The sequence below is a fragment of the Sinohyriopsis cumingii genome, chromosome 13, assembly GCF_028554795.1.
Source record: "Sinohyriopsis cumingii isolate HCF-2022 chromosome 13, ASM2855479v2, whole genome shotgun sequence".
NCBI lineage: Eukaryota > Metazoa > Mollusca > Bivalvia > Unionida > Unionidae > Sinohyriopsis > Sinohyriopsis cumingii.
The window spans coordinates 20,525,121-20,541,865 of record NC_142973.1 but is presented as its reverse complement, the minus strand read 5'-3'; the positions used below and the strand labels follow the sequence as shown (position 1 = coordinate 20,541,865).

Sequence of the window (16,745 nt, the reverse complement as noted above, 5' to 3'; positions counted from 1 at the left end):
GAACAAAATATAGCAAATTAAGGGCTCTGGACCAAAAATGGTTAGGCCAAGAAAAAAAAAAGTGTTTACTATTGCGTTGGATTTAAAACTAGGGTGGGCAGGTTTTTTTTATATAAAAAAGAAACATATTTAATGTGATTTTTTTTGCCATGAGGAAAGGGAGTGCTATGGTCAGCAACAAGAAACAGGATGGTCGGCCAACCGGAAGTGCATTTTTTGTTTTGTTTGGCCTTATAACCAAGTCGCCTTGACAGTGAATATTATATCAACTGTAGACCTGTGATAAAACCTTGTTGCTACTGCTGAAATTGACTCCAGTACATACCAGTATCACATGCAAAACAAGATTGTTGTGGGTTGCAACTGTTTAGAACTTTACTTTTGTCACCATACAGCTGAGGTTGTGTTGATGTGCCATGAAATCCTATACATAATTGCACCGTGGGATTTTATTAAATTCAGGTTGGTGTGAGAATTATCCAGATTGATCTGGAACTGGCTTTTGCTTTCTTGATTGTATGTTATAGCAAGCAACGGTCCACTAGAAGTATATTAAGAACTAAGGGCTAAACAGTTGTTGGTTGGGTTACAGGTCTATTAAATAAGGAAATTATTGTGTCATGGCACAAAAAAGCTTAGATAAATGTAAGTTCTCATTTTGATCCTTTTACATATTTTTGGGGTAATTTGAGATGAACGTTCACAATTAGGATTCAAGAGGAGTGTGGATATCAAAGATTGTTAGCTCTACATTTATATACTGGAAGAGTTTATGGGATGGCCTTTTGTCTTGTCTGTCCATCCATTAGCACAACTTTGTTATCACTTTTCTTCCTAAACTACTTGAAGGATTGGCATGAAATGTTACTCACATTAATCCTTAGGTCTTGATGGTCCAAAATAAAATTATTCATATTCACACAGCCAGTATAGCCACTGGAGCTGCAGTCTTGAAAACTTTTATCATTACTCCTAAATGGATGGGGTTTTTGTTAAAAGACTTCATGATGTTTAACCCTAAATGAATATGGTGCCGATTTGACATCCAGTGTGGCTGCCATGGAAACATATTAAAACTAGTTATTGCTACTCCACCAGAATGGAAAGTCATATTGGCATGGGGTTTACACCAGAAGACTTCTTATGATATCTAGTTAGTCCTAAATGATAATGGGTCTATCATGAAAATTGCATTAGCTCTACTCCTGAATTGATGGTCATATCAACATTGGGTTTTCACCTAAAAAATTTAATTGGCCCTAAATGAAAATGCTGCCCCACAGACATCCAGTATGACTGCCACAATGTAGATCTTGAAAATCTTGGCACTAATTTTCCTGTATTGATGGTCATATTGGCATGGGGATTTCACCAAAAATCTCTTAATTGTGTGTAGTGTAGTTTCCCTAAATAAAAATGATGCTGATCTTACCTCTAATATTGCTGACACAGTGGATAATTTGAAAATATTATCAATCAAGAATATCAGAGAATAGAATGTTAGTCACTTCAAGGGACTCTTGTTTAAAAGGATTTATATATTAGCTGCAATTATTGGGTTGCTATAGCTCAAGGACATTATTCCTTCCTCCAGTTAGTAGTTGTTGATCCAGAAAAAAAAATACAACACAAGTTTTTGCTAATACCTAAGTGGACTTCCAGTAACTGGACTATCACCCTTCTTTTCCTTGTACTTTTTTCCACATTCTCTGGGGTACTCTGCACTTCATCATTTGAATAATCTTTTGGAAATTCTGTTGTAAGTTGTATCCATTTTGTGTTGTTATTTTCTCTCCAGTCCCTTTTAACCGAGTTTGAAGGTTTTGAGTACATTGCTAGTTGAGTGGTGATGCTTGTTCATGCCTGTAGCTGCGTCTGGTGTCACAGTAAACAATTCCTATCCAGTTCTTATTTGGTTGTTTTATTTCTTATATTCCTTTCAGCTTTCATTAATGCTGTGTCAGTAAATGTGGGCATAAAAATGTAGCATGTGACACGCACAACACTTGTTTAGCGTGCATGCTGCCACGTATGTTGTATGTGCCCTGAAAAGGTTTGGGACTTGGAAGTAGGGTCCTGCTTCTAACTCCTGATCTTATTCAAGTAGACCTGGAATTACATCAAGGAGATCTCTTATTTGAGGCCCCTTAGCAAAGACTCCCTCAATAAGGTCTACATCATCTGACGAGTCATTGCCTGATGACCAGCAGGCAATGGGTTACTGGGTAATATGTCTGGTGACCGTATTTGAGCTCTGTCACTAGTCATCAGGCATAGGTCACTGGGGAACATGTCCACTGACAGTCATAGAACGTATCAGGCACCAGAAAGTAGGTGTTGGACACTGGGTGCTGATCACCAGGTGCCAATTTTCGGTTTTGGTCTTCAGTCACCAATCATAGAACACCAGTCACTGAACACCAAATGCTTGTGCTGTTTGTGGACACAGATGAGTTCCCAAAAGACCCCATTACACAGGGTCCTTTTCATCAGTTGGGTTCACCTCTTTTGTCCCATGAAACAGGTCAGGTGACAGAAGAGAAGAGGTGTGGATTTTGATAATGCAGTAAATGAAGTTTACAACCTACTTCCCTTAGATCTGTCTGAATTTGGAGAAGCTGTCAAGGACACAGCCTAAGATGGACCTGTTGTTGTGCCCTCAGCAATGGTGATTAGCTGCCATGGAAATTGTGTAGAGGCCAAAAGGGGCCCAAACAGCTCTTTTCAAGGAATTTTTGTTGTTGTATTTTTGCAGCCACCATCTTGAGTTGGATTATTCAGACAATTAAAAGAGCTTATCATTTACCAAGTGATATCTATATTTTCTGAAAATCTAAGCCCACTTGGTGAGGGCTAATGGTGCATCTTGGGCCTTTGAGTAATAACACTTTGGATGATGTCATGAGAGCTGCCTTCTGGCCATCTCACTCCACTTTCTTGTCATTTTACCCTTAATAATTTTCACACCAGAGTGAAAGAATTTATGCATTGGTTCCATCTGTGTCACCCCAACAAGTTGTCAAGCCATTCCCCAGTTGGCAGTAGAACATTTCTATTTACGACAATGGCAGCCACTTTACAGCTTATCTTAGGCCATCATCTTCCTGCTGCACTGTCAAATAATCACAGGTAATATGTTAAATCATGCAATATTTAATCTACTGTTATTGCCCAGTCCCCTTCTCTCTCAGATATCCTTTAATCTTGGTGTAGGTCAAAGAAGGATGATATTCCAATTATTATTTTCTAGACCTCCAATTTCTAATTGGTGGAGTGAATATTGTCATTGGACTGGGAACTAGTGCCAGGAAAAGATAGCGATGCAATAATATTGGGTAGTATTACATAATTCGGATTAGTTCTTCCCCCTTTCAGAACTATAATTTGCTTCTGATAATTTGTTTATAGAATCATAATCTGTCCTCCACATTTATGTTTTACTGTTCACTACAGAAGATTATAGATTAATATTTCACCTGTCAGAGAACATTGAGACTTTTAGTACATAATACATATCCTGCAACGACATTGTTTTCAAGAACACTAAAGTTTTGAGTTGTGATGCAATCGGTTTACTGAAAAATGCATAGGCAAAATCTATTTTGAGCAACAGTGACCCTGTCCTTGTTACTGATCTCCAAATTAACAGGATACTTTCTTGGTCAGATTGGGGTTTCTGTATTTTAACACTTTTGCATAAGTAGGTGAGAGATCTGGTTTTGTGGAACACCTCTTTGTATTGATCAACACAAAAATAAAAGTAAAATTTGAAAAATAAAAAATTTGCTGAGATCTGCAGTTACCAAAACAGTGAAACACAGACTGTGGTCTAAAGCACTTCTACCAGTCACTGCCTATCTCACCTGTCCACGAGGTTTCAAGTCTCGGGGCTCAGCCAATGTGGGTATGTGAAAAAGCCTGCAAGTAGCTTTCCTTGGGTCAGTGTTTCTTACTGTGGTTTTCCTGGGTGCTTCCTCCAACAAATAGACTGGCAGCCATGTATAGCCTATCATTTTCTGAAAAACCCAAAACAGCAGCAACAAATATTAAAGCTATTGTGAAAAATTATATTTAAATTTGCCAGTCACTAAATTGCTATGGTTCTGTTCGTCATTGTTGCATAATCATTTTAACAAAAAATAATTTTTTTCATTCCAGAAGTGGGCAGCTTTTATTTGTGAGGTGGATCCAGATATCATCACAGGTTACAATATTCAGAACTTTGATTTGCCGTACCTTCTAAATCGTGCCAAACATCTAAAAGTCAAGAACTTTGTTTATCTTGGACGAATAATAGACACAGTATCTGTGTTGAAAGAACAAACTTTTCAGAGTCGACAGATGGGCAAACGTGAGAATAAAGTGATTAATATGGAAGGGAGAGTACAATTTGATCTTCTTCAGGTAATTATTTCAGTTTTCTTTTTGAAATTTATTTTGAGAGCCAATATGTATTCATAGTGACTAAGATAATTTTAGCTTTCAAATATCATTAAAAATATTATTAAGATGAGATATTATTGTTTGATTTTAATTGGCCATTACTTTAACTTGGAATTTTGTGTTTGCGTTTTTGTGTGTGTTCCTAAATCACATTGTTATTCTTGTGCAGAAACAAATTAACTTATTCAGATCTTTCAAACAGTTCTGCTCAGTTTTGGATTCATAATTCTCATGTGCATGCATAAGAGACTAAGTTAACTGGGGGTTTTTTAGGCAGAGGGTTCAGTGTGACAGAAAGTTTGTGGTCACTGAAAGAAAGCTGTTGACCCAGGACAATGACGGCCATCTCAAACAAATCATGGGGGGACAATTAGTAACATCCTACACAGGAAGTTAATGTCTTATTACATAATCAGTTTTCAGTAGCTTGCAGTCAAATCAGTAATTGCTGGTTGCAGAATCTTATTGCTCGGATACTTGCTTGTAAGTCTGACTGCAAACTGGACAGATTTTGATCTGCCATCACATAATGCATCAGCAGATATGGGTCTATTGAGTTGGTTAGGAGTAATCAGTCAACAGAGAACATAAAACCCTGACACATCATACAATGACAGTCAACAGAGAACAGACCCTAACACATCTTACAATGACAGTCAGCAGAGAACATAAACCCTGACACATCATACAATGACAGTCAACAGAGAACAGACCCTGACACATCATACAATGACAGTCAGCAGAGAACATAAACCCTGACACATCATACAATGACAGTCAGCAGAGAACATAAACCCTGACACATCATACAATGACAGTCAACAGAGAACAGACCCTGACACATCATACAATGACAGTCAGCAGAGAACATAAACCCTGACACATCATACAATGACAGTCAGCAGAGAACATAAACCCTGACACATCATACAATGACAGTCAACAGAGAACAGACCCTGACACATCATACAATGACGGTCAGCAGAGAACATAAACCCTGACACATCATACAGTGATAGTCAGCAGAGAACATAAACCCTGACACATCATACAATGACAGCAGAGAACATAAACCCTGACCCATCATACAGTGACAGTCAGCAGAGAACATAAACCCTGACACATCATACAATGACAGTCAACAGAGAACATAAACCCTGACACATCATACAATGACAGATCAGGGTCTGATGTTGTTTGCAGTTTGGATTAAAATTAAACACTAACATAGATGGTAAGTAATATACCATCTGTTTGATTTCAGATTCTATTTCGGGACTACAAGCTTAGATCCTATACCCTGAATGCTGTCTCGTACCATTTCCTCCAGGAACAGAAGGAAGATGTCCAACATTCCATCATCACTGATCTACAGGTGTTCACTCAATGAGAGATCTAATCATTGCATGTTTTACAGTGGGAGCAAATCTAATTAATGCATCTGTTTCATAATAGGAGATAAGTTCAGTTTTCTTAAAATATTGTTTATTTCAACAAGAGCAATCATGACTAACAAGAGCCTTCAGTAATTGTGACCTTGAAAAGAATTTAAATTTTCTTCAGAAAGTGTATAACAGACAGTGATCAGGTCAGTACAAAATGTATAAAATATAAGCAGCATTTGGGAATGACTGGCACCCATCTTTCATTAAAAACGTGTAATTTATTTTAGAGGTGAATGATTAAATAATGACAAGATTCCATTTTCAGACAATTGGTTGCAAGTCGCAGAATAACACGTGAATTGCTTTAGATCGGTATTTGGTTGAGATAGGGAATATTTGTGTGGTCTACTTTGATAGAAGCTTGACATGGTGATCAGTTTTGTGTCTGTGTATGTCTGTGTTTCTGTGTCTATTCATGTTTTTGTGTATGTCCATGTTTCTGTGTCTATTCATGTTTCCATCCACACCCTAGATTAATGTCTGCATGTCCATCTTTATGTGTCGGTCAACACCCTAGATTAACGTCAGTATTATAGCTTATTACTTAGCTAAATTGAATGTTAGGCTTGACAAAACTTTTTTTCTCAGAAATATTTCACTCAGCTTTTCTACCTGTGACGTTAGCCTTACTTGTCCTACCTCAGTCTGGTTATCTTAGACCTGTTGTCTCCGTCATGGCTACTATTACAAAGAAACCCTTGTTTTCTCCTGTTCCTGATGGAGTTGTTATAAAATCCACCAACAAAAGAACAACAGATATATAAGAAAAATAAATAATATTTTGACACATACATGCACGCATGCATGCAGGTGTAAATGCACACACACATACATGCACTTTTCAAGCTATTTGATAGAGCTTCAGACATACAGGCAAAATACACATTGCTAGTCACACAAAACCAAACTCTCTCAAGTGCAGCTGCAAAGCACACAAAAACCAGAAATGTGTTATGTAAAACTGGTTTCCTCTAACTTTGTAGAACAACCACAATCCACCCCAGTTGAATCAAACAATTATGTGATTGCGAATGAAAACTCCTGAACTTTGCAACCATAGTGGTTCATTCATCAGTCCGCATGCTATGCCACAAAAAGATTTCCATGTAGCTTATCATTGCACCAATGATTGGAACAATGGCCATATTTTCAGTGAGACAGAAAATATAAATTTCCAAGTCATGAGTTAGAAATTCCCTGATGTCACTACACACTTCGTTAGAACTGCACCCAGTAGGCATATTGTACTGCACAATATGGTACTGTTGCTTACCATAGAACGTTTGCCAAATTAGAAATGATGAAAGCTAAAAGTAAACCGTATAAAAGATATTATTTATTGTCCATTTCATATGATCCATTGATTAAATGTAATAATACAGTAATAATACCAAATGATTTATTGTTTATATTTTCTCATGCATAGAAACTTGTGTACTTAGGGTCAACAGGTCACCCCATAGCCCACAAGCAAAGGCATGTGGCTCGAGATGCTCATTGCACATTACTTCCAACACAGCTGTGAGTCCTTAATTTTCTTTTGTTTGTCATTTATAAGTTAGGATTTCTGTCCCACCTGCTTAAGCTGTGACACCTTAATGCAATGCATTGGCATAAGACAGGATTCTTCTGTTGAACCCTTTTTTTAATGCTTAAAAATGTATTTCTTATGCTTGTAGAATGGTAATGACCAGACTCGGAGGCGGCTGGCTGTGTACTGCATGAAGGATGCAATCTTGCCCCTGCGATTGCTGGATAAATTGATGTGTGTAATTAACTATATGGAGATGGCAAGGGTTACAGGTGTCCCACTCACTTATCTCCTTTCTCGTGGACAACAGATAAAGGTTGTCTCACAACTTCTCAGGAAGGTAGGTAACCTTTTCTGTCCTGATAATTATAGCATATATCAAGATCTTTACATTCATAAATGCATCACTATCCTGATGGGTACTGGTAATGTTAACCTTTTATTGTTGAAGTTTTCTGCTCAGATTATTTAACGGCAAACATTGTAATATGATTTGCATGTTAAACAGTGTATAAAACCTTTATTTAGGTCTTTAAAGGCTTTTTTATTCTTTGGGTGAGGTATCTAGAAACAGATTTTATCTGAAAGCCTGTACCAAATATACTCCCTTATAAGATGAGTCCAACTTCAAACTTCACAGACCTATATCTGCCATTGCATTATGCACTAGCAGATCTGGGTCTGTGCAGTTTGTTAGAAATAATCAGTAGAACAGACAGCATAGACCCAAATCTGCAGGCAAATTGTGCTTCAGCAGATCATTATCTTTGTTGTTTATAGTTTGACCCTACTTATGAGTTAGTATATACAGTACATTGGTTAACATTTAATTGTTTTCAGAGCATAACTCCAAAACATTTAAAGATATAGCTGAAAGTTGCCATACATATTAGACTAATGTTCCAGATGTGCTTCGGGGCCCCGAGTGGCCGAGTGGTCTAAAGCGCTCACTGTTCCGGATCACTGCCTTCTCACCTCTGTCTGCGTTGGTTCGAGTCTCAGGCTCGGCTAGGGTGGGTACGTGGGAAAGCCTGCCAGTAGCTTCTCGTGGGTCGGTGGTTCTTCCCTGGGTTTTCCAGGGTTCTTCCTCCACCAGTTATACTGGTCGCCATGTATAACCTATATTGTGCTGAAAAATGGCGTTAAACCCTAGAACAACAACCAGATGTGCTTCTTGCAGATTTTCAGCTCTAAAATTTCAATATTTTTGTATCAGCTGCTTAATCACTTTAAGGTATAGTCACTGTTCAGGCCATTGACAGGTGAGGTTTAGTCACTTTTCAGGCCATTGACAGGTGAGGTATAGTCACTTTTCAGGCCAGTGACAGGTAAGGTATAGTCACCTTTCAGGCCAGTGACAGGTAAGGTATAGTCACTTTTTAGGCCAGTGACAGATGCAGCATCAGCAGTGTTAAAGCCTGTGTTAAACTATGTTTTGAAAGTCACTTATTTTCTACATCATTTGCAGCATTCCAGTGAAGCTCTTTGATCATTGTAAATTAGTGGATAATAAAAAGCTGGAAGGGGCCTCAGTACATGTAGCAAATGTTTCCATCTCTAGCCTGAATACATAAGTGACAAGTAAACATAAGGATTTGTTTGAAAAATTCCTATGCAGGAAGTTATATGCTCTGGACAGGAAAGTGTGAAAATAAATGGATGGACATAATTTTTAAAATTTTTCATAAAGGCAAAAAGCACTTCTTAACAATAAATCAGATATGTATTGAAGTCTTAACTTGAACAATTTTCTACTGCAGAAATGAAAGTGTATTTGATTTTCGGTTGGATGGACTGACAGACATATTGAATGAGTTATGCGGGGGGGGGGGATAAAGGTACAGATAATGGATGGACATATAGTTGAAGAAAAACATTAACACGTATTCTGTGGAACCCTGTGTCCATAGATTTTGCCTCTACACTTCATTTCTAGCTGAAAACTTCAGTTCAAGAAACACAGCTTGGTCCATATGTACCCCATAGACCAAGAAAGTATTGTTAATTTGGAGATCATTAGCAAGGACAGGGTCACTGTTGCTCAAAATAGATTTTGCCTATGCATTTTTCAGTTCTAGTGAACCAATTGCATCACAGCTTGGTAAATGTGTTGGCTCTAGCCAAAGAATGAACTCCAAAGTCAAGGTCACTGTTGCTACAAAAAATATTTTGCCTCTGCACTTCAACCTAAGTTCTAGTGAACAGATTGCAACACAATTTGGTGTATGTGGTGGCCCAAGAAATAACCCTGTTGATTTGAGGTCAGTAGTTCCAGGATCAAGGTCACTTGTCACTACAAATAGATTTGTCCATTGCTTTTCAGCATAGGTGAGTAGCAAATCCCAAATGAGTTAAGATTCACCTAGATGTTGGGAACAGTTATCTGTAAACTGCAGAATATAGATAAAGTCAGCTATGTTTGTGGGTATCATATGCCATTTGTGGAGTACTCTTGTCTAAATCTCCCAATAAGCATTGGTGTTTACATTGTTGTAAATTTAGTTTTATCATAAATGCTTTGGAGGTAGAAATTTACTTTTGGTGTTTGCCATTTTCCTAATGGAAGATGAATAGAAGGTCAGAATATGGAACATTTTCTTTTCTTAACTAGGCCAAAGAACAGGATCTCGTGATTCCCAGTCACAAGGTGGACCCTGGGGATGAATATGAAGGTGCCACTGTCATTGAACCAGTCAAGGGGTATGTAGTTGTAAACAAGCTCCATGTATACCACCTTGAATACTGGGTATTTCAGAAGTCTTTATTTTAAGTGCAAATTACATTTCTTTGATTGGCTAGTTTCTCTTCCAATAAAATTAGTAGAGTCATAGTTATACAATTATGGGGTTTAAAAAAAGAAACCCTGCTTGTTCATCCATCATTTTAGGAATGAAAAGTTTTTTTTAAACATCTGTGATACTTACCTGTTGCTATTGCTTAACTTAATTTCTAGGAGATAAATTATCCTCATCCATATAATAAAAATTCTTTCCTCCCAAGACATGGAGTGGTCCTGGGTGGCCGAATGGTCTAAGTGCTCACTTTTACTGCTCACTCACACATCTCATCTCCATTCATGCAAGTTTGAGTTGCGGCCCAGCTACATGGGTATGGGGGTAAACTTGCCAGTAGCTTTTTATTGGATGGTGGTTCTTCCTGTAGTCTTCCCATGTCTTCCTCTGCCAAAAATATACCCATGTCTTCCTCTGCCAAAAATATACTGGCCGGCATGTATAGCCACTAATTTGCTGCAAAATGGCATCACACCCCACAAATTCAAACCAAACACAAGATGGAAAGTTCAGAACCATAAGAACACAGACCCTTTTCCCTAGCCATTGGCCCATGCACTGTAGCCATCATCTTTTTACAGCTGTTTAGATCAGTTCAAGTCAGAAATGCTCATCATAAATATTTCATTTTCTTGTTTCAAGAATGTGCATTTGGCATCTAAATATGGCTTTCCACAATCTTTAATAGTTTTTCCCCTTGTCCCTTACATGTTTGGTCATTTGGTTATCTCCCTTGATGTTTATGTATCAGCAGTTCTTTCACTTCACTTATTGGGTAATCCATAATTGGTCTAATTCAGTTATTTTGTTTTTCTGGACAATTGGGCTTGGGTATCATCTCCCCTTTTATCTCCAGTCTTGCTAGTGACATGTTTCAATCTTGATTTCTTTTTGGGTGAACATCTAGTTAATGATAAATTCACAAATGCATTATGCTTAATTTGAGACTTGTGGAAGGGGGTCACATGCCAGTTTTATCTTCTGTTATTGTGTTGCTTAACAGTCGTTTTAATTTTATTAATTTGAGTTCACACTCCACTTATTTTTTATGTATTATAATTGCATTTTGCTGGTTTCACTATTTTAATTGTCACCAATACTAGGGTTAAGCATTCCCATGTTTGATGGCAGATCTAACACCACTTGTCATTTCAATAATGCCAATTGAAGCAGGTAAGACTTTTTTGTGATTACATTGCATTTGACTTCAGGTCATGTGATTTTCATCAATATTATATTCGTTTTCAATTAATGTTCATTGTTTTTTGAGAATTCTTTCCCAGCAATATGTTGCAGAGTGGGGGAAGATGTGGGTATATGTAGCTGAAAATTGAACGCTACATTTGCTAGTCAAGCATATACATCATACTCATCCAAGTATAACAGAATATTTTAACCTGGCTTGTTAACTGTCCTTATCCTTAGAGTGATGCTTTTCGTGTATGTATATCATGTATGTATAGAATATTATTCTTTACATTAGATTCCTGTGTGATTGTAAGTTAACCAGAACGGACAGATTGATATCTCTTAGATTATTTACTAAATGGAATCTCGTGTGATTGTAAGTAAACCAGGATGGACAGATTGATATCCTTAAATTATTTACTACATGGAATCTCGTGTGATTGTAAGTAAACCAGGATGGACAGATTGTTGTGTCTCAGATAATTTACTAACCAGGATTGACAGAAGATTGATATCTCTCTGATTACTTACTAAATGGAATCTCATGTTATTGTAAGTAAACCAGGATTGACAGATTGTTGTCTCTCTGATTACTTACTACATGGAATCTCGCATGATTGTAAGTAAACCAAGATGAACAGATTGATTGTCTACTAAATGGAACTATGATAGTTAGGGTTTTCTATCATTTTGCATAATTTGTTGCATTTAGTTCTTTTTTTTATAACTGCGATGTTTGTAGAAATTAGCTTTACATCAAAAGTAGATATTGTAGATATGTATTACATTTGGATGCATTAACCAGTGATATGTTGGTTATAGATTTGTTTAAAACAGCAAATTCCATTAATTGTATCATTTTTATTAAATAATAGCATTTAACAATGCTTTATTTAGCTAGAACTAATTGATGACCAATGGAAATAAGTATTTCTATATGGCTGCTATGTATTTTATCTTAGATCATACCAGGCTTTGAGACAGTAAAAGTTGTCACACCGCTAGTTAGATGTATTGAAACTCATCTTTTTAAATTCATTTTTTCAGGATTTACATGGTGTTGACCTATTTTGTTGATGTTTTTGGTTTTGCAGATTGAGTGGGTTGCATGTACAAAATCAAATCTCTGCACATTCCTTTACTCATTACTTATAATGCATCAAATTAGAATAAGCAGTGAATGTACCATAAAATTAAATGCTTTGAACTTGATAGATACCAGGAAGATGCCAGAAACTTAGTTTATAGTAGTTTCTATCAAGAAAAGGAAACTTTCCCTTAAAGGGGAATATCTGAATGAGTTTCTTTTGTTTCAGTTACTATGATGTTCCCATAGCTACTCTGGATTTCGCATCCCTGTATCCATCCATCATGATGGCACATAACTTGTGTTACACCACACTTCTGAACACCAGCGTCATCCAGAAAGAAGGGTTAGTATTCTGCTCTAACTTTTGTTATACATCATTTGTTGATTTGTCAGCTTTTGTTAGGCCTCATTTGATTTGACGACTTTGATTAGGCATCATTTGATTTGATGGCTTTTGTTAGGCATCATTTGATTTGACGGTTTTTGTTAGTCATCAGATTTGACAGCTTTTGTTAAGTGTCATCTGATTCAATGGCTTCTGTTAGGCGTAATCTGATTCCATGGCTTTTGTTAGGCATCATCTGATTCAGTGGCTTTTGTTAGGTCTAATCTGATTCCATGGCTTTTGTTAGGCCTAATCTGATTCCATGGCTTTTGTTAGGCATCATCTGATTCCATGGCTTTTGTTAGGCATAATCTGATTCCATGGCTTTTGTTAGGCATAATCTGATTCCATGGCTTTTGTTAGGCCTAATCTGATTCCATGGCTTTTGTTAGGCCTAATCTGATTCCATGGCTTTTGTTAGGCATCATTTGATTTGATGACTTCAGTTAGGTGTTATTTGATTCAACTGCTTTTTTAGGCCTCATCCAATTCAGTGGCTTTTGTCATCTGATTTGATGACTTTTGTTTGGCATCATCTGATTCAACAGCTTAAGGATAGTGAGATTTCGTTTGTGCATGAGAAATGCTGAAAACATAGGAGTCTGAAGGTGGTTCCAGTGATCCACTGTGTTTCTAGTTTTCATTCTTTTTTTTCTGTAATGTATGCAGAATTGGTTCTACTGTAGTATCATCAGTTTTCGTGGGGGACCAATATTCATGGTTTTCATTGTTGCCGTGAACCACAAATTCAAATCCCCAATGATAAATGAGCCACATAGGATGATACCCCCCACCCCCGTATTCTTACAGTGTTTTATTCATAGACATTACTAGTATTTGATAAATCAATTTCAATACTGTAATCTGGTAATTAAATATTAGCTTTTACATGTGTTTGTTTTATTTTTTATTTTAACCTTTTGAAACAAGAACTATAAATCATTATATATTGTTTCAGTGCACACGCTCGATAAGGTATCTGATAGCTGTAATTTTACACTCACTGCCTTAAATTTGTATGTGAGGTAAGTAAGGATAGAGTGAAAATGGAGCAAAAGCATAAGGTATTCAAACAATAGTAATACTGAAAATGAAAGAAAAAAATAACACAAAATAACAGCATATGAAAATTTAATACTTATTCAAATCGATCCTTCATTTGAGTACAACTGTTGTTGAAACATTTAAATTCTTCCGAAAGCACATTTCATTTTATCCATGCATTTTTAATCCAAAAGAACAACAATCCTGTAAAATACTATAACTATTTCTTGAAACACTATTATTAATGAAACACTTTGTATATACACTAATTGCAGCAGAGTATTAAAGCTCACACTTCACATATTTTTGGACAAAGCCACTGTATCAACATTGTGTCAATCAAGTCTCATGGTACTCACAAATGCTTCACAGGTAAATAATCCCTAAATTACTGAATTAAACAAGTCCAGCTTTCTCAGAATCACTGATAATTAGGTCTCATCTTTAACTCATTGTCGCGTGAGCTGCAATTATCCATTCAGCGTGAATTGGCTTGATTAATGGGGTTGCAAGGTTTGCTTGTAATATGCACTGATCGTCACCAGTAACATCTTTTTCCATAATGGCATCCATGACCTCATTAGCATACCACTCATGGAAGAGCGACTTTAATTCTTCTTTAATAACTGATTGGCCTAGTGTTGTTGGCTGCGTTGGCTTCCTTTGATGTTGAGTACTCAAACAAAAATATGGCAGAAGTGGTTAATCTTGACAGGTGTTTTATTCGTGATCATAGAGATGGAAGTATTGTTTAGTGTTGTTGACTGTGTTGGCTATAACTGATGTTATTCACGTTGTCGAAAACACGGTGTAAGTATTTAAAATACAAAACCATGAAAATTGAGCCCAACAAAAATGATACGGTATATGAGTCAATATATATTGAAATTTGAATATTTCTGTATCAGTTATGACTGGCTATATTGTTCCATTCATTGCATAATCTTTGTCTTTAATTTTAAAGTTAGAAATATTGACTAGCTGTCGTACAAGTTTGAAAAGTTATACAAGTTAATGCACTTCATTTAGTTTTTCTCAATCTACCTTTAACACATATTGATTTAAATATCACTTTTTTCAGACTTACACCAGATCAGTATATTAAAACACCCTCAGGAAACTATTTTGTCAAGGCTTCTCAGCGGAAAGGTCTGTTGCCAGAAATTTTAGAACACCTTTTGACGGCAAGGAAGAAGTAAGTGTGCAAAGTCGTTTTTTCTCTCTCTCAAATACATTACCCAATCACAATAACATTAGGAAATTTCCCTCTGCTACCTCTGAATCCAATCATCCCTAAAACACCAAAAATCATCATTCCATCTATATATCATATAGATGAAGGGAAGTAACTCCAGGATGTAACCAGTTTAAACATTCACTTGCAACTGTGAACAATGCCTATGAAGAATCTATTACAGTTTGTGTTTAATTATGACCATCCAGATTCATTTTCAGTGGTATAGCAAGTTGAAAGGTTCATATACCTTTGTTTTCCGGTTGAATTTATTAATATTTATACAGTTTTTTACCAGTTATTTTCCTTCTTGTGGGTTGGTGGTTCTTCCTGGGTTCTTCCTCCACCATTAATACTGGCCGCCATGCATAGCCTTTTATGTGCTGAAAAATGCCGTTAAACCCCACAACAACAACAACAACAACCAGTTATTTTCCAAGTGATATCACTTGGTTTCATGTCACTGGCTTATAAATTTCGATGTATTATGCCCTTTTTAGGTTGTCTCTGTATGATGTGTTTGCCTATTTGAACAGTTTGCTTACTGATTGTATGAACTTGTTTTTTTTCTTCTCTCTTTCATTTTAGAGAAAATCTTTTAAAATCATAAAGGAAAATATGAAACGTGCCTGGCCTGCACAAAATATTCGTCCTCAAATCCATATAATATGTGGGCAGTATGGAAAGAAATGTTTGTTTCAATGTCTTGAAAAGGCAGTTGACACACCATGAAAAAGGTCATGCTGTAAATCTTCAGAACACAATGTACTAAGTATTTATCGGAAAATTTGGAATTGTTTGCAGTTTTGGGGACATTGAACTGCAGTCTCCACCACCCTGACTATACCTAACATGGTGATCATTTAAGATCCAGTCAAAGCCATACCAGTAAAGCTGTATTGGAATCACATATGATTTGCACACTACAGCAAGCTCTGTCAGCTAGAATTTCAGTGAGCAAGTTGGATGAAACTGGAACCATTTTGATCCAGTTTGAAGGCCTACAGAGCATCAGTCCATATCCATGCCTGTGCATGAACTTTGATGCGGGATGTTTAGATTACCTTATGACATTGCCTGAAAATAACATCATTCACCATACACCACTCCCTCGATAACTCGCGCACATCGGGGTCCAGAAACATTGACTGCATTATAAGTGAGGCGCGAGTTATCGAGGGACCTATAAAATAAGCCCAAAACCAATAAAGTGATTGACGACATAAAGGAAAATAAGGGGGGGGGGAGGCAGATTATGCTGTTGAATACTCACTTTATAATCATGCTGAGATTAACTGTGAATAAATATCTCTTCATAACGGTGTACTTTATTATTTCGTCAGAGGGCAACATTAATTTCAGGATAAATTACAGTATATTGAGGCGATCATTGAAAACATTATTCCACGTGGTTTCCGTTCGCTTAACGTGTGTACCACTTCACACATTGTGTACCGCTTCACACATTGTGTACTACGTCACTAATTTTTATGTTGAATTGGATACATTCTAGTTTTATTGTTTGATCCAAATTAGACGTTTTTTTATATACAAAAGATGGTCTGTTTTCGAGAACAGTGTTGATCGAACGAT

At 36.7% G+C, this 16,745-nt stretch overlaps 1 protein-coding gene across 3 annotated transcripts in view; it reads left to right on the top strand.

Annotated features, from left to right (window-relative positions):
• Window positions 1-16,745, top strand: part of LOC149785023 (DNA polymerase delta catalytic subunit-like) — a 113,951-nt gene that overhangs the window by 38,686 nt on the left and 58,520 nt on the right. For all 3 annotated transcript variants that reach the window (XM_089978724.1, XM_089978725.1, XM_089978726.1), the window contains 6 exons: window positions 4,159-4,404; window positions 5,708-5,818; window positions 7,568-7,759; window positions 10,031-10,119; window positions 12,716-12,832; window positions 15,000-15,113. In XM_089978724.1, coding sequence (XP_089834850.1) covers window positions 4,159-4,404; window positions 5,708-5,818; window positions 7,568-7,759; window positions 10,031-10,119; window positions 12,716-12,832; window positions 15,000-15,113 — 869 coding nt within the window. The remainder of the gene's footprint in view (window positions 1-4,158; window positions 4,405-5,707; window positions 5,819-7,567; window positions 7,760-10,030; window positions 10,120-12,715; window positions 12,833-14,999; window positions 15,114-16,745) is intronic.